Here is a 23,828-nt window from a genome sequence, read left to right as displayed (position 1 = left end):
GTCTGCACTTTTTCTGCATTTGAGCCATGACAGTCATATGCTCTTGAAGTCTCTGGTAAAAGTCAGCTTCCCAGACTATGATTCTTTAAGGGTTAATCCTGAGAGCCGCTCTCAGGTTCACCACAAAAGCAAACAAGGAAGAGCTGAAGGAAGGATTGATGGTTGTTCTGAGACAGAGTTTCACACTACAGTTTAGGCAGCCCACAACTCAAGGGTTGACTACGGTATGATGTCCTCAAACTCAATACAGCCCCCTACCTCAGCCTCAGCTGGGTCTCCAGGCTTCTACCATCACCTCCAGCTAAATAAAATGTGTCATAAGCATGACTGTAAACACTTCCCTTTTTTAAACCGTAAAGTCATTTATTATTTTAAGAAATACCACATAGTCTCAAGGTAAGGCAGGCTCAGTGGAAGGCACAGCACAATCTCTCTGTACATCCCTGGGTCCTCCCTTCTCATGAGTCAGTCCATACAGTCAAGTGTATGGACTGTATGGACAGTCAAGTGACTGTATCTATTTTATCAGCCTCACAGGATGATAATTGAAAGGAGCAGGGAAATGATTGGAACGGGGCGGGGGTGGGAGCAAAACAATTCCTAGAAATGCCCCTGCCAGAGTTTCCCTCATATCTTATTGGTCATGTTTGGACCAGTTCCCATTCCCAACAAACCGCTGGTAAGGTGTCCAGGATTTCTGACTGGCTTAAGACCGTCTTAGGAAGGAGAGGAGGCATTAAAACAATGGACACTTCACCTCAGTGGGAGGGTCTCCTCATGTAACTCTGATCACTCACCCTCTACTGAAATCGCCTACAGTTCCTGAGTTTATCCTCATGGCATACGTATGTGAACCTCACGCCTCACAGAAGGCCTTTGCTCCATTTTCAATGCCTGTAGTTCAGCTGGACAGATGTACAGACGCAATTGTCCTTCTGTCTAGTCAGTTTTATTTGTGCTCTACATTTACTAAGGGGAGGAGAAGTGAATTCTGGCTTACCTCTAGTTTTCAGCTTGTGTGATTGAATGGGTATGGATGGCGTTTGCATAGGTTTGACATGGGAGAGGTACGGCTATGAAAGCTTTGGTCCTGAATATCTTGACATACCTGTGGATGTGTTCAACTTGAAATTATGTGTGCAGACATGCAATCTGAGGGAGAGACAAGGGTTAAACAAGTGGGTTTGTTAGGAGAGGGAGTTGCTGACTTGGCAGTGGTTGCATAGAAGGGAGCTGGGAAAGCAAAGGAGGAAAAGCCTACTGAGGAGTGAGAGGAAGAGATCGAGGAGAGGAAAACTCAGAGATGATATGAGAGAAGAGTGAATAGCCCACAGCATTATGTGGTATGGAGACATCCAGAAAGGGGGTCACCTCTGTATTCTGCAACTTGGTGGATGTTGTAGACCTATGCCAGGATTGTATGGGGCTTTAGGTAAAGAGGTGATGAAGGTAACCTCCCTGGGGTTTGGGAAGTATAGAGATAGCTCGTAGGGCATATAACCTAGAAGCTGGTTGAGGTGGAAATGAGGAAAAACAGAGTAGAAGGATAGTGATGTCATGCATCATGGGAATTTGTAGCCATTTAAAAATGTTTTTAGATTTATTTATTTACTTTATGTGTATGGGTGTTTTGCCTGCTTGTATGTCTGTGTACCCTTTGTGTGTTTGGTACTCTCAGAGTCCAGGAGAGGGTATTTGGTCTCCTGGAACTGAAGTTGAGGACAGTGGTCACGTGGGTGCTGGGAATGGAACTGTGGTACTCTGCAAGGACAAGTGCTCTTCACCGTCAACACTCCAGCCTCTGTTGTCACTGTTAGAGGAGAAGTGGAAGTGTACGGAGTTAAATATTCCAGAGAGCAGAGGAAGGGGCTGAAAAGCTCACACATACAGGCTGGTTGGTACAGCAGCACCAGGAAACATGATCTGTGCATGTGTGGAAGGAATCAGGCTTGAGACTGGGGGGTGTGGGTGGCATGGGGGGTGGGGATGTGTGAAATGGGAGCACCCGAGAGATATTTCAAGCTTCACATATCTTGGTAAGTAGGAGGCAAAAATAATTGTTGAAGGTGAGGAAGATGACATTTTGTAGAAGTACTTTTTTTTTTTTTGAGACATGGTTTCTCTGTGGTTTTAGAGGCTGTTCAGGAACTAGCTCTTGAAGATCAGGCTGGTCTCAAAGTCACAGAGATCACCCTGCCTCTGCCTCCCAAGTGCTGGGATTTAAGGCTTTTGCCACCGTGGCCCAGCCAAGGGTACTTTTTTTTTTTTTTTAAAGGCGATTTTAAAAAGAAGTGGTCAAGATTTGGAAATAAATGGATGAAATAACATCGAAAACATTTATTGAGTGCTTCCTGTCTGTTAAGCATTATACTAAATACTCATTTATACCTCTCAGTTATGAGACATTTATTATTATTCCACTTTATGAATCAGAAAGCAGGTTTAACTGGGTTAATGCCTTCCCAAACATGACCAAGCTAGATGAATGGTGGGTGGTTCTAGGCTTTTCATGGTTTAACAGATTAGATAAGACTATTTGATAGTCACTTAGACATCATCTAAGCCAAGGGAGGTTTTAAGAGTAGAACGGATCTGAGAATTCAGAGAGAAGAGTCAAGGGACTGTGGTTGTCCTGTCTTCAGAGCCTTCTGAGTGGCTGTGGGAAGGGTTACTGAGTGGAGGGGACTTGAGACAGGGAAGGTCAGGGTACTGTGTGGCTGTGATCTGGCCCATTGTTCATGTGGTTCATCTTGTTTCTCTTGTGATTGAAGGGATTGTTTCTCAAACTTCTCTGGTAAAATGCCAGGGAGGTGGCCGAGGACCCGAGTCAACCCCAGGGACCTACCTGGTAGACAGAGAGAGCCAACTCTTGTAAGTTGTCCTCTGACTGCCACACACATAATAAATGATGAATAAATGTGAAAAAATTTAAGTGTTGTCCTGGAAGATTGCATCACACATTGTGAGATGCAGGGAGTGAAGAGGTTCAGGTTGGGTCTAGGGGAGGTTGCTAACTCTGGACTACTTTGCCTGAAGCCATCTCTGGCTATACCATTGCCATTCAGGGAATTTGCTTGTACTCTGGAACAATTTCCCTGGTTAGGTGCAATCATAGTTAGGTTGGGGGCATTGTTTTTCTGCTTTACAGGAGTATAGTTTTATAATTATGAAAGCATTTGAATTCTACAAATTGGTGGCTTCAGGAATGATTGATTCAGCTTCTGTATATGGTATGGAACATTATAAGCTTTTGCTGTAGGACCTGTATTTATTCAAAATTACTTCATTAATTGAGCTGATTTTCCCTGTTTTTGTTTTTTTTTTTTTTTTTTCCTTCAAAACAGCCCTGTAACTCACTCTGTAAACCAGGCTGGCCTTGAAGGCATAGATCCTCCTGCCTACCGAGTGCTAGGACTAAGGTGTGGGCTACCACTGCCTAGTTTATCTGGTGACATTCTTAGTGTTTGGATTGGTGAACGCTGGTGTTCTCCTAAATCAATAGATTGTAAAAGGTTTTTAATCTATTGTCACAAGACGTTAGTTCCAACACAGAGATGGATAAGGAATGGCTCTTTCAGAGGGCCAAAACTGGCCCACGATAAGGTCATTAACCTGTGGACCTGCATGCAACATTCCAACATCTCCACAGCACTGAAGTTCCAGTAAGCCAGTCAGCCTCTGCCATCAGACAGGTGAAGCTTCTTTCCAATTTTGTTCACATGGAAAGCATCTGACCAGCTAAGCTACATCTCAGTCCCGTAGGTGAACCTTGGGAGTCATCTCTCATTTTATACGGGATCATTGTTTTATATTAAAATATTTCTGATTCTTATCTGGACTATTTGGCAGTGTTTCTCAAAGTGGGGTCCAAGGATCTCAGAAATTATTTGGATATTATTGTTAAAAATACTTATCATAGCCAGATGGTGGTGGTGCATGCCTTTAATCCCAGCCAGCACTGGGGAGGTGGAGGTAGGAGGATCTCTGAGTTTGAGGCCAGCCTGGTCTACAAAGCAAATTCCAGGACAGCCAGGGCTACACCTAGAGAAACCCTGTCTCGAAAAACCAAAACCAAAACAAACAAAACAAAAAACCAAAACAGAAAAAAACATAAAAAAGAAAATACTGTATTCAAAGAATTTTTCCCAAGCGTATTTGGAAATTAAATGTTTTCAGGTTGTAGATAGGGGGTTTCCCATTGTCATCATGGATGAAGGAGAAAGGAAATTCACATTCACGTGATGCCCACCTGTGTGAGTGCAGATCCCTCTCTCTCTCTTCCTTTTGTTTTTTGTTTTTTTGTTTTGTTTTTTTCTATCTTGGAGACAGGGTTTCTCTGTGTGGCTTTGGAGCTTGTCCTGGAATTCACTCTAGACCAGGCTGACCTTGAACTCACAGACATGTGCCTGTCTCTGCCTCCTGAGGGCTGGGATTAAAGGTGTGAGCCACCACTGCCTCTCTTGTACAGGTTTCTTTGCCCTCTATCTAGTCAGAGACAAAACTGCTCCCATGGAAAGGCCTGTCTAAGAGGAGGATTTAGCCAGTATTTCAACACATTTATTTTAGAAAGGGAAGAAGTTTTTGGTTAGCTTTAAGCTCCTGATAGAAAGGACTTAACACCCTCTGTAAGTAGATTCAACTGAATTGTGCTTTAAGTTTTATGCTTAAGTATCTCATACATGTGTGTTATCAAGGCTGCTATATGTAGAGCTTATTGTTGTTTCAAAGGATTTGTAAAGTAACAAGTTTCACTGACTCAAATGACCAGTGTAATTTTTCTAATGAGGTACATATATTTTATCACCAATTAATGCAATATTGTGGTATTTTATGACAGAAATGGAATATAAAACTCTGGAAAATAAACAATTCAGTGTGACTGCTCTCCTCATTGGATTATATGAGAGCTGTGGAGTAGGGGTATCTAGGTTGGTTACCATTTAATTTCAATGTTGTCTCTTATGAAATGAGATGGTGTAATGTATGCCAGTATGTATGAATGTCAAAATCTTATGAAATGCCCTTACAGATGCATTACATGTTTGAGTGGTTTCCTTCTATGACTGAAGGGAGGGAGGGGTTGAAGAGGGAAGTAAATGGAGGTCCCCAAAATATGAAGAATATTGGGACCTTAAGCACACCCCCTTTAGTACAGTGATTTACTAGCTACTTGGTTACAAGTGTCCATCAAGAACAGATTACATCCCACCAGCATGGAAAATGCAGTTTTGTTTTTTTGTTTTTGTTTTTTGCTGTCGTCATCTCAGTGTCCAGCTAAGTGCCAAGCAGATAGAACGAGTTCTCAGTGACCATCAGGTGATTGAACAAATTGATGGAAGTGTGGCTCACATTATGGAAATCTGAGATTGTCCAAATGAACTCAAATGATAGGAATATCATATGATAGAACCAAGCAACAAAACTGAATGGAATTTTTATCACACAAACCTTTTCAGGACTGCAAAATGTGCATGCCAGAGATTTTAGCTGCATTTTCCTAAGCCACTTTGCTTTTTGGTGTTTTTCTCTAGCTATACTTTTCTTTCCATATCTTTTCATTTCTATCCATTTTATATTGCTGTTTGCATATATTTTTAAGTGCATGTTATAAGTTTTGTTTACAAACAGTGGAGTGTGTATCCTAATGTGCTTGGAAAAACATCCCTAAGTTTTATTAGCTTATCTTAAAAATATGTCAGTATTGAGTAGTTTAAAGAGATTTTGCATTTGTGGTAGTATTTATTATTTTCTTAGATTAATTACCGAGAAACATTTCTAGAAACATCTGTTTGTGCCAGTTAAATCAGAAAGCATGAAAGGGTATACCGGTCTGGGAGCACCTGCACAGAGTGTCTGTCTGTCCTCAAATGTGCACTCTCTGGAAAGGATATTTCTAGTTGCTCACATAGTTGTGCTCAGCTGGAAAACCTCCATGCTCCTCCTCCAAGTCCCTCCCCATGCTCTTCAGTATCCTCAGCTGGTGGAAGACTTCTTGAAGCACATTCTTTAATTTTTATCTTATTCGTGTTGTTGGTGTGTGTCTACCAGAGAGAGGGGAGAGAGAGAGGGAGGGTGCTAATGGAATGTGGGTACATGTGTGCCACAGTGCATTTGTGGAGGTCAGAAAGCAACTTCTGAGTCTGTTACTACCTTCACTTTATTTGAGACCAGACATGTCTTTTCCCACTGTGTATGCCAGGCTGGCTGGTCTGCATGCTCTTGGGGGTTCTCCTGTGGGTCCCTCTCAGAGTGCTGGGTACAGATATTCATGCTCTGTGTCTGTGGGTTCTCCTGTGTGTCCCTGTCATCTCCCCACAGGAATTCTGGGTACAGATGTTCATGTTCTGTGTCTGGCTTTTAAGTGGATTCCAGGGATTCTAACTCAGGTCCTCACATTTGTGCAGAAAATTCTTGTACCCACTGTTCAGAGCTATCTCCCTAGCCCTCAGGAAAATCCTTTAGACATTAAATCCTTTAAATAATGTTAGGATCCAAATCCACCATATATTTCATAAGCACTTTTAGCATCTTTTAGAAAAATTTTTGGTAGTACTTTATTATCAACAGTACGAAATGGAAGTACTTTTCATTTAGAATAGGAAAAAAAGTGGAATCAAATTTAGTGTAATCAGATGAATTATGGTATAAGTCATCCAAACATGATATTCCAAGTTTTTCATTATGAAAGCAGTGCTTTTAATACAATATTGAGTCTAAAGAGCCAAATGCAGAAATGATTGTAGTTTCTTTTAGAAGTATGCAAATGAGGATGGTTGGCTGATTCAGTGGGTAGATTCCTTCACATGTAAGCATCGAGGGACCTGAATTTGGATCCCTACAACCTGTGTAAAAAGCCAGTCTTGATGATGTACACCTGTAACCCCAATGCTGAGGAGGGTGTGCGAAGGAAAATTAATAACTAAAAGATACAGGACTCATGGCAAGAAGGGAAAACTAGAAAGAACAAGTGCTTCTGCCAATAGATATAGATAACTCCCTGACTGGAAAGTACATTCTCCCTGCTCTCCCCATTATCTTACAGATGAGGCCACTGAGCCTGCTAGTCCTAGAGAAAGAAAACCCCCTAACCTTGCAGGTGCGCTCAACAATTCAGCCTTATAAAAACTTTGTACTCTATAAAATCTATGTAATCTTGGAAACCTTATGGGCTGAGACTAACAGTATCAAGCCTCCATTTCCCTTTAAAAATACTTCACAATTGTAAGCGGGCACCTTACTCTTCTGATAGAGTGAGGTCCCAGCCAGTTTGGTTCTTAGCTATAAAAACCTTTTGCTTTTGCAGTTGGGAGTCACTTCCTTGGAGGTGGAGGAAACCCATAGGCACAACAGGAGGAGACAGGATTGCTGAGGCTTGCTGGCCAGCTAGTCTAGTTGAATAGGCAAGCTCCAGGTTCAGTGGTAGACCTTGTCCCCCCAAATAAAGTAAGAGCAATTGATGAAGACTGGAGATGCTGCTCTCTAACCTCTACATGCACATGCGCATGCATGCACATAGTATGTACATAGAAAAAGTGCCAGTGATGGTTTGTGACTCATGTGCCTTTTAGTCGGTGTTGTACTTCATGTGTGTTCTTTCTGTTGATGCTCATATTAGCTCTCATCATTAGTTAGATACTGTTGTTATGTTTTACAAATAAGGAAACTGAAGTATAGGAAAATACCTTGCCCATAATTTGAGTCTCAAAATGTTGAGCACACTGACTACAAGGAAATAGGCCCAGACACCCCTGGATGGTGGGATTATGGCCCAGTTCACTTCTTTACATCCATAATATATTGAAGGGTGTGTCTCCACAGCTTATGTAGCTGGCGATAACAATGGAAAAGTTATAGCCTGTTTGAAATATAGAAAAACATCACTATTTGTAGGCTTTATTTCAAAAATAAATTCATATAATTAAGATAGAAAATAAGCTTATTTAAGAGTGAGAATATAGTGTGCTGTTATTGTGCCATAATACAGCAACTGTGCATATGACAATAATGTACTAGGATAGAGGATTTTCCTTTTCGATGGGACTGTGTTGCATAGATTGCCCTCACATTATGGTCTCCCAACAAGCAGATAGCCAGGAGTACAAGGTTGCAGTCCTGTACCCATTAGAAAAAAAGGAGTTTTCATAGCAAATATTTTTTATCTTTGATTTTGTGTGTGTGCATGCAGGTGTCAGAGAAGAACTAGAGTTAGTTTTAAGCCACCTGACATTAATGCTGGGTGTTGAACTGAGGTCCTCTGCAAAAGCAACAAGTCCTCTTAGCCCCTGAGCCATTTCTCTAGCCCTCTTACCCCATCCAAAATTTCTAAGATTGTGTTAGCTGGACAAGTGGTACAAATCTAATCTCAGCACTTAGAAGGCTAAGTAGGAAAATCTTGAGTTCCAGGTCCACCTGGGCTAGATAGCAAGACTCCTCAAAAGGTTCCCTCACAATGACTTCAGTTATGAGTGGGATGACTGACCTGATGAGACATCAACTAATGTATGTGGACATATCACATAGTACCCATAATATGTATAGCTGTTATGTTCTTATGTTACCAGTTTAAAAAAAAAAATTAGTGGTGGCAGTTGGATCTCTGTGAGTTCAAGACCAGCTAGTGCTACACAATGAGATCCTTTCTCAAACAAACAAACAAACAAACAATAAATCTTAAAACCCCACAAAAGGGGGAAGAGAGTTTTACAAATACCATCACATTCTATTAATACAAAATTCCCTAAAGGGATTAACTCTTAGCCTATGTTTTGACAGTTTTCTTTGATGCTAAGGAAAGCAAGCTTACAATGAATGACTCATAGCAAAGCATAGTCCAGCTTTAGCCAAACTGGCCTTCGTAAAAGCAGACAGAGTGGCTTGCAGGCTTCAGTCACTGGAAGTGTAAAGGGACAGAGTGGCTTCAGGAAATGTGTGCTTTCCTCTCTGTAAAGGGTAGTAGCCACAGAGGTAAAAATAACTTCAGAGTGGTGTGTTCATTGCCTCATGCTGAGTGCCCAGCTCTCTACTCCTTTTTGTTGCTCTCAATTGTGGTCCTTTGGAATCTGTCTGCTAGCAATCCAAGCAAACCAATCAGGTTTCTTCTCTCTCTCCTTTTCTTCAGACGCGTCTCTCTGGCCAGCCTTGAACTCACCATGAAAACCAGGCTGGCCTTGAACTCACAGAGATTCATTTGCCTCTGTCTCCAGAATTCTGGGATTAAAGTCATGTGTGGACTCTGCTTGGCTCTTAACTAGTTTTCTTGACAATTGGTGACATTCTGTGGCTCATAGCTGAACCGTGCTGTTGTTGATTGTGAGGCATTCTGCCAAAAGCTCCGAGTGACTGCAGTTATGGACATGACTTTCATGGGCTGAATGTGGCTCACAGTTTGGTGCAGTGTAAGCCAATAGTGGAGTGACAATGAATTAGATGGAGATAGCTAAAAATTATTGATTTCCATTTATTGTTGAGACAAAACAAAACAAAAATAATACGTCTACAACAATAACAAGCATAACTCCTTTTACTATTTATATAGTACTTTCCTGGCCAGTGCTGTGTTTTTCTGTTTTTGGAACCCTAATGCCAATTATATTTAAAACAAAGAAACAATAAGCCCCTTAAAAAGATCCAAACAGAGGAAGTGTCTGAGTCAAGGGAGTGGTATTAGTAAGTGACATTAGAGCTAGACCTAGCCAACTGTAGAGCCATGTGCCCTTGCAAATGTTCCCATCTTTGCCAGTCTTCATCTAATGCAATGGCCTTTCAAGTCCCTTCCCAGGGAAGATATATAGGGTTTCTTCATTTCTTTGGTTTTGAATACATTATTTTTTGAGGCCAAGGCAGAATATGACTGTTCTGAAAGAGGCAGACTTTTGAAAATAACATAGTTTAAAAGGGAGAAGATTGCCAGGTGCTCAGAACCCTTAGAAGGACAGCCCCGTGACACTTGTGTGGGTAACGATGATGACTTGAGGGCTGTATTCATTTTTGTAATCTAGACTACCACTTCTGTAGCTTCACAGAAAATTTACCCCACAACCCCTGAGCTTTATATAATCTTTTCCTCCTTTCTCTCTCTTCCCCTCCCTTCTTTTCCCTTACCCTTTGTTTGTGGATTAATGTAGCTCAGACTAACTTCAAACTAGGGAAATAGCCAAGGATGACCACTGAATTGCAATCCTTTTACTCCCACATGCCGGAATTACAGTCATGTGCCTCCATGCCTGGCTGTTTTTCCTTTTAACATAAACTGGAATACATTGAAAAACACTTGAAAATATATGTGCACAATAAAGAGGAGAGACATTGTTTACTAGAATAGTGCATGTAAAAGGTGAGAGGCAAATTAAGTCATGATTAGCCGGGAAGCCACCCAGAGAGCTTTGCCCCCTTACCAGTTTGTGTAGGCTGGGTTTCAGACAGCTCCTGGCTGTCTAGTGACTGGTGGTGTCAGAGGGCCCAAATTTCTCTGCAAGGCTTCTCTGGGTGTTTTCTCTTAAGAGATGTCCCTGGCTGTGGCACACAGATGGTTTGAGTGTACCATGGCTGTGGACTGAAAAGCTGTTACGTACTCAGGGAAACATTAATGCTGTCTGTTCTTGATTCTGCAGATCTGGTTACATGTCTTAGAGAAAAGCTTTTAGGTTTTGGCCTGACTTTGGAAAACATTTTTCAAATGTGCAATTATATATTAAGACCTCTAATTTTTTTTCTTTTAGAGAACTGTGTGTAATTAAAAATGACCTTGGTTAGTTTGATACAGTTTTAAATCTTAATATGGAGATAGATTACATTTATTTTCATTAATTAAAAATGTATTTTTTAATAATAGTGGTCTGGCTAAGCAAAAGCTCTTATGGATGAATATTGTGATATATGTACAAAATACTAAAGCAGAAGCTAGGTGATCAGATTCCATAGGGAGGCCATACCCAGACTAGATGCTGCAGGTTTTACCAGGATCCAGGTAAAACAGTGGGAGTGCATGCCTTTCTTTTACCTTTCCCCAACCATGCATTGTAGGAAAGTGACTGTGGAGAAAGTTGTGTCATATGAGGATCAGGTGTGTGCCAGCAGAAGTTACCTTTGTCTTTAAGAACAAGTTGGCCAGCCTGTGGAGTTCCTGCTTTTCAAATCTTAAAACAAAAAGGAAAGAGTGAAGCAGGGGGATTTTAAGTTTGAGGCCAGCCTGGGCTACCCAGTGAGCCCCGGTTTCAAAAACAAACCTCTCCCCATAGGACCACAGAACCTCAAAGATATTCTCAATAACCAAAGCCAAAACAACAGAACCCCAAACAAAACCCACACAAAAACCAAAACAAGACAGCAGATCCACAAAGGGTGGGGGGAGACAAAGTTGAAAAGTGTTCGCCTAACCTCCTCCCACTTGGTTCTTCTCTGCTGCTAAGGTTTTACTGCCTCCCAGTACTGCCATTCTCAGGTTTGGAACCATGGGATGTCTCAGCCCAGGGCCTGTCCTCCCCCAGCCTTTAAACATGGCTTCCCAGTTTCAGGTTCAGTACTTTTGGTGACCAGCAGTGGTCAGGTGAAGAAAACCAAAGACAAGCATTTAGTTGAGATTTTCCCCAAATTTGGTTCTCAAAGTGGAAACTTTGTTAAGTGCTGGGGGAGAGAAATAGTGGGCACTTTTGGAGGGGAAGACCTTGGGAGGTTTTTCAGTTAAGTGCCTGGCTTTTTTTTTTTCTTTTAATGATTTTAAATTTTTTATTATTTTATTTTATATGTTTGAGTGCTTTGTCTACAAGTATGCCTATGCACCATGTAGATGCTGGGTACCCTCTGAGGACACAAGAGAGTGTTGGATCCCCCAATACAGACAGTGATGAGCTGCTATGTGGGTGCTGGAATCCAACCTGTGTTCTCTGCAGGAGCAACCGTACTCTTAAGCTCCAAGACATCTCTCCATCCTTGGGTGACGTTTTACCATTTGACCACTGTTGGTCACCAAAGGCTTTGTTCCTATAATTGAAGAATTATAAAAAATTTGAAAATTAGAATAAATCTTAACCTTGTAATGTGATAGTTACAAAAGACTAGAAAACAGTTTTAAATGGTTGAAAGTGCTTTTTTAATCTTTTGCTTATCAAATGATTTATTTCTATATGAACATAATTTTTCTAATGCCTTGAGAAAGTGCTGAATGCAGTGTGCATAAAGTCCTGTCATGGTACAACACACACACACACACACACACACACTTATTATTAGATTACTTTAAAATGTATGTATTAGAAATTAAGAAATCTTAAGGCTGTGGACTTTGACTTTTCTTAGAGAATGAACAGGATACGGGATGCTAACTCTTGGCTTTCTGCCCAAAGATAGCAGGAGACCTAGTCAAACCCAGGCATCCTTCACTCCAAGTCGAACCGTGTGATTCTCTGCAGTTGTGTTTGTTGGATGAGAGTGAAGGACATGTCAGCGATTAGACCTCCCTAGGAGTGGAATGGCTAGATTAAAGACAGTTATTGAAAGTTTTAATGTTGGAATTCAGTTTCCTTTTTCAAAGTGTGGAGACATAGACAACCTTCCAGTAATATATGAAAACAAGCATTTTATTATATATTTGCCTGAGCTTTGTAGTCTGAGGTACATGATTGCTTCATTGTACAGTTTCCCAATGAAAGGATCATACAGTATATAGTGTGTTTGGGGGATAGGGATGTAAATGTTGTATGTAAATAGATAGTCTGTTGTGACATGTATTGATATTCTAGACCAGTGATTCTCAACCTGTGAGCCGCACATCAGATATCCTGCATATCAGTTATTTACATTATAATTTGCAACAGTACCAACATTACAGTTATGAAGTAGTAATGAAAATAATTTTATGGTTGGAGGTCACCACAACAGGAGGAGCAGAATTAAAGGGTCACAGTATTAGGAAAGTTGAGAACTTCTATACTTATTACCTATATTTTTTTGTTTATATTGTCTTTTCTATTTTAAAATCATGTTTTGTTTTATCTTCCTGTATAACTTTTGGATTTTGTGCCTTATTGTAGAGGCTGTCTCATGCTTATAAACATCTGATACCAAAATTTCTAATTAGTTTTTTTGGTTTAAGGAAACATTTAGGTTCCCAGTCATTTTGAAGTTATAAATAAAGTATGACTATCAGCTCCCCTATCTATGAATACAAAACTATCCCCATATCATTTATTGAATAGTGTTCTGGCTAATTTTTATGTCAGCTTGACACAAGCTAGAGTCATCTGGGAAAAGGGCACCTTTATTGAGAAAATGCCCCCATCATAATGTCTGTAAGCAAGTCTGAAGGGCATTTTCTTGCTTAATGATCGATGTGGGAGGGTCCAACCCACTGTGGGTGGTACCACCCTGGGTGGTTGGGAGGTCTTGAATTGTATAAGAAAGTGGGGTGAGGAACAAGCCAGTAAGCAGTGTTCCTCCATGGTCTCTGCTTCAGTTTCTATCTCCAGGTTCCTGTCCTGAGCTCTTGTCCTCACTTCCTCAGTAATAGAGAATGACCTGCTGTGAGTGGAGTAACCCCCTTTTCCCCAAGCTCATTGTGGTTCTGGTTCTTATCACAGCAATAGAAACACTAATGGAGACAAATAGTGTTACTTTTCCCTCACTGGCTTAAAATTTTTGTTATGTTTTTAATTTTCATAAATAGAGGGGTTGGTTTTGTGCTTTCTTACTATTCCCAATATTATAATATTTAATTCCTCTTTCCCTAAACATTTTTACGTTTCCATAGTAAGACTATAATCTCTGAATCTTTATCTAGTTTTGTCTTTATATGTAGTTCATTTGTTCAGTGATCTCTTATGTGTTCTTTCCTCTCATTTCAGAGCTCTGTATGTGGAAATCCACAGGAAACATCTCAGGGCAGAAGAGTGGTCATTTCTCACAACATGGATCGAGCTCTGAAAGATGGTGAGGACAGACGGGGCTTGTGGGATTACTATGTAAAGCAATCACTCATTTCTCAAAGGGATTTATACTCTCTAGTTCATCTATCCTTTCTATAGCAGTAGGAATTTTTCAGGAGTTTCTGTTTAAAGACTGGGTACATCTGTGTTTTTGGATAAATGGAAGTGATTTAAACATTTATAGGGTAGAATTCCTGAGCCCATGAAGCTAACCAGCCCAGGGGAGATTTATCTACAACATGGAGTGCAGATCTGCTCTCTGTTTCTTAAAATGGGTTTCAGGAAACATTTCATTCTGGACACTGCCTGGAGGATGTGTGTTAGGGGTGAGTTAGAGGCTATTAATGATAGCCTCACATAAGAGTGGAGAACATGCAAATGTTGCCAGAAGAGGGCTGAAGGACAACTGCAATGTATGCTATGGTTATATTCCTGGAAGTAGACTGAGCAAGTATCTAAATATTAATGCTTAAGGATGTAGCATATTTTGAAGGTCAAATTAAAGCTTTAAAAGATTATTAAAATCAGATCCCTAAGCATACTGATTTCAGTTATTGTGCGGGGTAGGGGGGTAGGGGGGAGCCTGGATTTTTCCACTAACTACATGATGTTAGATGACTAAGATGTGACTGAATAAATAATAAACAGATAAATAGTTTTTACTTGGCACCAATATTGGATTTTTTTAACCTCCGTCAGCAACCCCTCTCCCCCCAATTCCTAGCTTTTTGGTGTACGGCGGTTAGTCTGGTAAAGTTATTCAGCTATCCCTGTGGTTGATGGAGAGGTGACTCAGTGGTTAAGAGCACTTGCTGCTCTCACAGAGGACCTGGATTTAGTTTCCAGCATTCAAAGTGGCTCACAGCCATCTGTGTGACTAAGTTCCAGAGGATCTTATACTGTCTTCTGGACTCCTTGGGCACTAGGCATTCACGTGGGTGCAGATATATACATGCAAACACTCATATGCATAAAATAAAAATAAATTAAGCATTAAAAATGCTAAAAGTCTTTAATTCACTGGGTGTGGTGGCATCCACCTTTAATACCAGCACTTGGGAGGCAGAGGCAGGCAGATCTCTATGAGTTCAAGTTCAGCCTGGTCGGTCTACAGAGCAAGTTTGAGGACAGCCAGGGCTGTTATACACAGAGAAACCCTGTCTAGAAAAACCAAAGGAAAAAACAAACAAAAAATCATTAATTCTATAAACTGTGTTTCAACTGTTTCCCTTTGAAAGATGATTGACATTTCATTGCATTCATGTGCTACGTTTTATTTGTTTCTCCATTGATGGATACTTGAGCTGTTTCTGTATGGGGCCATTGTGAATACCAGAAATAGGATGCCTTTTGAATTGTGGAAGACATAAACATTTCTTTGTAGTTGAACATGACATTTTTTTCCCCTTGGATGGGCCAATTTGTTTCAGAAATATTTGTGTGGAGTGGATTTAGGGAAAAACAAAACAAAACAAACAAACAAACAACAACAACAAAAAAAACTGAGGCCTACTTGAAAAAAGCAAATGACACATTGCCCTTAAGTTAATTTCTGTGCAGTGATTTTTTTTTTTTAAAAGAAAGCGTCGTATAAACCCTTTGGGTAAGAGCTTTGATTAATGGTTATTTGGCATATATTTTAAGCATATTTGATGGCTTTCTTTCTTCTTCCTTCCCTTCCTTCATTCCTTTCTTTTCTTTCTTCTTTTCTTCCTTCCTTTCTTTTCTTTCTTTCCTTCTTCTTCTTCTTCTTTTTTTTTTTTTTTTGAGACAGGGTTTCTTTGTGCAGCTTTGGAGCCTGTCCTGCAACTTGCTCTTATAGACCAGGCTGGTCTTGAACTCACATAGATCCACCTGCCTCTGTCTCCCTAGTGCTGGGATTAAAGGTGTGTACCACCACCACCACCACCACCACTCTGCTTTTGCTTTCTTTTCTAATTTTATTCTGATTAATATATCACTTATATGTATTAAGGAGATTTGGTGTGATAGTTCAGTATATGGGTGTGTACCAACTACATCTGGCCATTTCCTTACTGATAGTGTTCTCTATGCTACACGAGGTTGACTATTTTGTATTTTTCTCTTTTGTAGATCAGTTCCTGTGTCTGTTAGACAGCATAGTTAGCCAACTTCTTAAGGCTCCAAAGTCCTTTGTTTTGCATAACATAGTTTACAGGGAAATTGAACATCATATCCTCTACCAAAATGGTAGCTGTTAGCTGCTATAACAATAGATTTTGGAGTGCAGTTTACGCATTTGGCAGCAGTTGATAATAACAGTAACAAACAGGCCAAAACTGGAATTACTTAAAAACAATTCTGGTTAATCTAGAAATTTGTGTTGAGAAAGCTAAAAGATCATACAAACATTTAGAAAAATCCATTATGAATGTAGTTTTTATCTTCAGAGTTATTTTATATTTCTAAACCAGCATATTTAATTAAACTATAGCAAATGATAGCAGATTTAGTGTTGATAAAAGTGAGAGCCTATATTAAATGAAAGTTTGTTTGTTAGAGATGCAGTTATTTAAATTTAATTGATATGAACCACTTAGAAAATACCTTAAAACATTATCCCCTGAAGTTAATTTTAACTACATAGCATTGTGCTATTTTATCTTTATATAGTTACTCTATTGCTTTTGGAATATATAATTTAAAATGATGTAATCAAATAGTTCAGTAAAGTAAAAATATGTGTGGTATGCATATAATTATGTTTGTTGCTAAAGGAGTGTTTTGTAGCTCGCTGTAGATGAGGAATTGTCTGAAGTCTTTATATACTGAATTACAAGAATAAAAAGGTAGTGAAATACAATGTAATTCAGTATTAGATGGAACAAGAATTATACTACATATGCTAGAAGGTAACCCATACAGTTGGCAAGAGTGCCTCTGATGAAACATTGTTACTGAGGCAACCAATAGCTCTCTGATTGGATTTGAGGCCTGCTGCACAGGAGGGAATCCAGGTTCTGGAATCTTTGAGTCATCTTTAAAACTATTTTGTTCAGTGGGCTAAGAGACCACTCAGTTGGTAAAGTGCTTGCCATACAGGCATAAAAGGATCTAGCATCCAGATAAAGTCCAGACTCAGTGGCATCCCTGTCTAATCCCAGTGTTGGGGGAGGAAAGACAAGTGGGTTCCTGTAGCTCCCTGGCCTATCAGTCTAGCTGAATCAGTAAGCTCCAGGTTCAGTGATGTACCCTGTCTTAAAAAGTAAAGTGGAAAACAAGAAAGGAAGACACTTGACATTGACCTCAGCCCTTCACACATACATGCATCACACAAACATACATGCACACATGACAAAAATTTCTGTTCATTTTTGTGTTTGTGTGGGTCGGTATAGCTATGCTGTATATATATATATATATGTATGGCTTTTATTTTTTCTTTATATATTCAAGTTGAAAACGTAGTTGTGATACTTACCTTAAGGATATTGATTAGCTATTAATGGAAGAAGTACCTATAGCAAAAAAATAAAAAAATTATGGCTGGATACAAATTTATGCCAATATTGATTTTTTTAAAATTCCTAACAAAATTGTATCACCACAGACGTATTTTAGAGTTGCATTAAATAACATATGCAATGTAGTTTAGAAATATAATAAGATACAACACAGATGGTACACCTTTCATATCATGTGATGGTTTGAATGAGAATGGCTTCCATAGGCTAATATATTTAAATGCTTAGTCACCCAGAAGTTCCACTATCTGGAAGGATTAGAAGGATTAGGAGGTATGGCCTTGTTGGAGGAAGTTTGTCACTGGGGCTGAGCTTTGAGGTTTCAAAAGCTCATGCCAAGCCTAGAGTCAGTCAATCCTTCCCTCCCTCCCTCCCTCCCTCCCTCCCTCCCTCCCTCCCTCCCTCTCTCTCTCTGCCTGTGAAGACATAGATCTCAGCTACTGCTCCAGTACCAAGCATACCAGCATGTTCCCTGCCATGATGATAATGGGCTGAACCTCTGAATCTGTAAGACAGGCCCCAATTAAATGCTTCCTCTTATAAGAATTGTCGTGGTCATGGTGTCTCTTCACAGCAATAGAGCAGTGACTAGGACAGCACATCCAACAAATCTTATTATAAAGTTATTAAGTCTTTTAAAATTGCACTTAGCTTTGCTATAACTTGGAATTAATTTTAAAATATTTGTGTGCTTTTGATGGGAGTCATTTATCATAGAACAGATAGAGAGGTCAGAGAACAACTTCTGGGAGTTTCTTCTCTCCTTCCACCTTGCTGAGGCAGACTCTCTTGTGTCTTACTTTGTCTGTAGGGTTGTTGGCTTGGCGACTTTCTCGCTCAGTTTTCTGTCTCCTCCTTCCATTTGGTGCACAGGTGTTGGGATTACAGATGTGTATCACAGCACTATGCTGGTTACTTGGGTGCTAGGAATCAAACTCAGGTTGTTAGGCTTGCCATCTTTTTGACTCAGAAATTGAATTTTAATGAAAAGGAAAAATGCTTCCATTTTGCATGTGCTTAGGCTGAAGATTTTTAGTTTAAACGTCTACTGTATGAAAGCTTAGTTTAATAAAAAGAGCAAGGGACTAACCAAGCAGTATTTTTGGCAAGGGACTCTCATCTTGCCCTTATTACTTTGACCTTGTAGACAGGGTCCTTTGGAAGTCATTTAGGTTTTTGTCATCCTTGTCTACTAGATCTCTATCCTTGTTTAAGAGTTGCTAATGGGAAGGCCACCATCTGGCTTACTGTCCATTGGACAGTTGTGACAGTTGTTATGGAGTTTCTCTTCACGCTGACTTAAGCAGAACCTCATCCCTAAGATATTAGTGCTGTTCTGTTGTGCTGCTGTCTAGAGCGAGTTTACAAAGTGGTGCCTGTGACTTACGGCTCCCCATGAGTGTGATTTAAAGAAGCCAGACCAGCAGTAGACAAGGACACTGTCAGGTTTCTCCTGTCTGTTACTCTTATGGCTTGTCTTCTGCTTATGCATAAGGGGAGTAGGACAAGGGGTGTGGTGCCCCCGCTTTCAGAAAGTTATTTTACTCTTGTGACCTCAGTTTCCCAACAAGATGTTCTTTGCTGTGTAGGCACCATCTTTGGTCCGTTTATCAAGAATAAATGAGAGTTGTCTCTGCTTTCTTAATGGACTAGCCCAGTTCAGGATGAGGTACAGCAACTCTGCAAAAGCTAGAAAACAACAGCCATCTGCTCAGATATCTGGATGCTAACATAAAAATGGGTGAGAAGCCTAAGAGCTCATCTGTTGGATGTCTTTTCTTCCATACTTGATTGTTAATGATATGGCTTTTGATTCCAGCTTGCAAACAGAGTCTATAAAATACTGTTTGGTGAGGGGTTAATGTTGCGGTAGCATCTTGTCTGTTTGTCTATCCTTGGAAGGTAATTGTTCTCAGCTGGTAGGTACAATTGAAGCCACTGGAATCACCTTGAGAATTTACCTAAACTTTGACACCTATAAATGTTAGCAAAATTGTTGGTGTTCTGTATGTGGGATTTTATTTGTCTGTGTGTCTGTCTGTCTCTGTGTGTGTCTTGTCTGTTTGTTGAGACAGGGTCTCACTGTCTAGCCCTCACTGGCCTGGAACTTGTGATGTAGACCAGGCTGTCCTCTAACTCTCAGAGATCTCTCCAGCCTTTCAAGGGCTGGGATTAAAGGTGTACACCACCCTACCAGGCTAATGAGTAATGTCTGGAAAATAAAAAACAAACAAAAAACCAAAGGAAAGCTTTGAGAAATAAAAAGTGTTTTAAAGATACCAATAGGGTTGGCATGCTAGAGCTGGGACAGTCTTCTGTGGCTACATAACCATCCCCACCCCCTCCCCACCCCACCCCCGCACTTGGAGGTGTCATCACCTATACCAGATATCAGTTTATTGTTCAGAAGCCCTCCTTTCTTGAATGGTCACATTAACTTTACAGTCTTTCTATATGAAGTAGAGCTGTGCCGCCTATCATGGGAAACCCCTAGACCTATGATGTGGATATTGACCACCAGAAACTTCAATAGTTCATTTGTGATTGCTGTAAATATAGAATATGTACCAGATTTCAAAGCTGAGTTTGAAAAAAAATAATGGAAATATTTAATTTTAAATGCTGACTACTTAAAATATGACTATATTATATGAAATGAAATATATTGTTTATTTTACCTGTTTCTTTTTATCCTATTAATATGGATAGCAGAAAATGTGAAAACACACAGACAGATTTTTCACTAGCCTAGAAATAGAGATAGGCTGGAAATTGCCCAGGGATGCTATCTGGCCACATATGCTGATCTGAGTGAGGCTGTTGAGGGGGACTGTTCTTGTATTAGTTGGGGTCTTATTAGGAGACAGAATACTGAATATATTCTGAAATTGAATGTAAAGGAATCATTCTCCTGTACTGTGGTTTAAGCACTGATGGGTAAGGACCTCTAAAGACTAGGTAAGTGGAGTGTGAGCAGCTTTTACATCTAGTTTTCGAGGATCTTAGGGTGGAATAAACTTGACAGGAATGCCTTTTCTTTACTCAGGTGAACTTTGGGGTCTTCCTGGAGAAGCCATGACTTTGGCCCAAGTGATGATAGAGAAGATTTGCTGTATTATATGTTTTTAAGTAGATTGGCATCAAGATCAAGTATTTAAAATTAGGCTGTATATGACCGAGACATTCCTGTTAGATGAGGATCTTTTAATTTAAAAGATTTCCTTTCCCTTGTTCTATTTTCTACTGTCATTATATTCTAAACAGTGTTTGCAACATTGACCTAGCTCTGTTTATTTCTCACAGTGTTTGACTACACTTATAGAGACTATATTCTCTCCTGGTACGGGAACCTCAGCAGAGATGATGGAGAGCTTTACCATCTGCTCTTGGAAGACTTTTGGGAAATTGCCAAGCAGATTCGCCACAGGCTGAGTCACATGGATATGGTTAAAATTGTGTGTAATGATGTTGTAAAGGCTTTGCTCACTCACTTCTGTGACCTGAAAGCTGCTAATGCCAGGTGTGTAACATCAGCAAACCCCTCCCCTCTCATTCAAACGTCCCTCCTGTTGCAGGGGTGAAACAAGGCAATACTTAAGAGTAGTCTGCCTGCTTGATTGGAATGTAGACATTTTGAAGGGAAATAGTCACCATGTACGAAGAGTAAATTTCTTGGTAACTTTGTAATAGAAAATCACCTTGTAGATACACATGGTTTTTATGAGTAATTTACACAATAAACTGATAATGGGCTAGCAAGCATCATAATGAACTTACAATATTGTGGGGACCTAGAGATGAATTGAATGCTTTGTTTTATAGTGTGATATAGTGAGCTTACAAATTTGAAAAAAAATGTAGCTCATATTTCTTTTTATGTTTCTGTGAAAAAAAAAAGCTTAATTGCATCATCATATTGCCTGAAAACCAATCCCCCCCCCCATTTTTCCCCTATGGACACCTCTTTGCTCTACATGCTACTGACCTTCACAGAACCTTTTCATACAAGAATGCCATGTATTTTGAACATATTTTCCCCAAACGTCCTTACTATTCTCTCTGTCACGTCTCTACTCATTAGTCCTCGTTGTTTAGCTAGAGTTTTCATTTCTTCATTCATATTATATATTCGTACATGATTTTTGTACTTAATGTAAGATCTAGAAACCACAAATGAAATGTAGTGTTTGTCTTTCTGAGACTGACTTAAATCACTTAATCTGATTCTCTCCAGCTACATCCATCTTCCTCCAAACAACATAACTTTGCTCTTTATGACTGAGGAATTTTCATTGTTTCTGTATACTACATCTTTATCCATTACCTTGTTGTTTGACCTCCAGATTGGTTCTATGGCTTAGCTATTTTAACTTTTTAAAATACTGTGTTTTTTTTTTAACTCTTTGAAAGTTCCCATTTATAAAATATCTATTGATCATATCCATCTACCACTACCTCCTTCCAACTCCCTCTGGTGTTCCCCACCACATTTCTCTCTCAACTTCACGTCCTCTCTTTCTTTTATGTTTTGAGTTCAATTGGTGATTCCCATTTGCATGGGTGTGCAGCTGTCCACTGGGGGGGGGGGGCTCCAGCAGCCTACCAGCATCCCTGTCCCCAAAGGTTGGTGACTTTCCCTCTTTTCTTCAGCAGCTATCAATAGCTGCTCATGCAGTAGAGTTGGGGCCTTATTTACTAGCCCCCTCCCTGTCAATTCTGAATTTCATGGCTTGGCCTTACTCAGGTGGCAAAAGCTGCTGTGAGTTGGTAAATGCAATGGCTCTATCACATTCAGAAGCATTTTGTAGGTCTCCCCCTCCCACTAGCTGTTACCCAGCCCTCCTACCATGAAGCTCCTAAGCCTTGTATGGTGGGAAGTTGATGTGGATGACCCAGATAGAGCTGAGAACCCATTTCTTTATATTCAGCATTGTGACCAGGGATGAGTGCATTAACCAGTACTTGTAAGGAGAAGCTACTCTGACCCAAGTTGAGAGCAGCACAAGTCAGTGGGTATAAGCGAGTATTTAGAAGGTGGTTTAACAGCATGGCCCTTTAGCAAAGCAGAAACACTAGGTTCCCCCCAGGGCCTATGACTTCCCTAGCTGTAAGCTTTTGACCAAGTTTACAATACCAGGTATAAAAACCTTCCTGTGGAGCTGCCCTCCCAGCCACTGAGAAAGCAGTTTGTTGTGCCTGTAACTGTCATGTCACTATCATAGCAGTGCACATCTTGCCTGAGAGATCAGCATTGTAGCCTGCAGTGCCCAAGGCTGGATGTAACCTTTTATGTCTTTTCTCCCCCAGCAACCTGCACAGCATCTCCTGACACTATGAAGTCTAGTCATCAGGGAGCATTTCCTAGTCAGGCTGAGGTTGACTTGTCCATGTTCTGCTTCCAGAGTGACAGTTGTCTCCAGCATAGTGTCCTGTCATCTACACATGGTGGGTGGGCAACCAAAAGCAGTGGCAGTAGCCCACTGGAGAAATGTGCCTCTCGGCTCCCCGATGGATAGCTCAGAGGCAGGTACCCTGTGCCTAGAACTGAGATTTTCATTCAGTAACCGCTATCTGCTGGGATCAAACTTCCCTTTAAGAAGAACACACACACACACACACACACACACACACACACACACACACACACTTTCAATCCATTTAGAAACTAGTGGATGTCTATAAGGTTTCATCATGTAGCCTCTCCTCTCCCTTCTCCCTATCTCTGCTTATCCCTTTAACCCCGAATATACCCCCTCCCCGAACCATTTTTCATATTGTCTGTGTTCTAGCATCTCCTCAGTTGAATTTTCCCTTGGGTTGCCCACCTGCCCATACCTCATTTCCCCATCCCCTACCTGTCTCCATGTTTGACCCCTTCTGCCCCGAGTTGTCCCCTTCTCTACTTTCCTTTCATCTGTATTATGCTATTCCCCTCCCCTTAAGATGTCCACCCCAGTGGCCCATTTCTAGTTTTCCTGCCTTCCACATTTAATCCATAAAAAAATGATTCAAAGTAAGATCCATACATGAGAGAGAGTATACAACATTGATTTTTGGGCCAGAGTGACCTCGCTCAATATAATGTTTTTCAGTTCTATCCATTTACCTTTGCATTTCATTTATTATTATAGCTGAGTAATATTCAGTTGTGTAAATGTACCACATTTTCCTTGCCATTCATTAGCTAATTGACAACTTGGTTGATTCCATTTTTTTTTTTTAAGCTATGTGACAAGCTACAGTGAACATGGATGAACAACTTAACTAATTTCAATAGTGCTGTAATAAGTGGTGATGTGCAAATATTTGTTAATGTTGACTTTTCTTCTAAGTAGTAGTCATCTAAGTTTAGCTAAAAATGATGTATAGTTGGTCCTATGGTAGATCTAATTTTAGGGTTTTTTTTTTTTTTTTTTAAAGAAGT

General features: G+C 40.2%; 1 protein-coding gene across 3 annotated transcripts in view; it reads left to right on the top strand.

Moving 5' to 3' along the window:
* Snx25 (sorting nexin 25) overlaps window positions 1-23,828 on the top strand; it is a 93,742-nt gene that overhangs the window by 9,821 nt on the left and 60,093 nt on the right. For all 3 annotated transcript variants that reach the window (XM_051182362.1, XM_051182361.1, XM_051182363.1), the window contains exons 2-3: window positions 13,839-13,923; window positions 20,708-20,924. In XM_051182362.1, coding sequence (XP_051038319.1) covers window positions 13,839-13,923; window positions 20,708-20,924 — 302 coding nt within the window. The remainder of the gene's footprint in view (window positions 1-13,838; window positions 13,924-20,707; window positions 20,925-23,828) is intronic.

The sequence above is a fragment of the Phodopus roborovskii genome, unplaced genomic scaffold (genome assembly GCF_943737965.1).
Source record: "Phodopus roborovskii unplaced genomic scaffold, PHOROB, whole genome shotgun sequence".
NCBI classification, from domain to species: Eukaryota; Metazoa; Chordata; class Mammalia; order Rodentia; family Cricetidae; genus Phodopus; species Phodopus roborovskii.
Note: the sequence above shows the minus strand (reverse complement) of the source record. Positions and strands in the feature narration are given on the sequence as shown.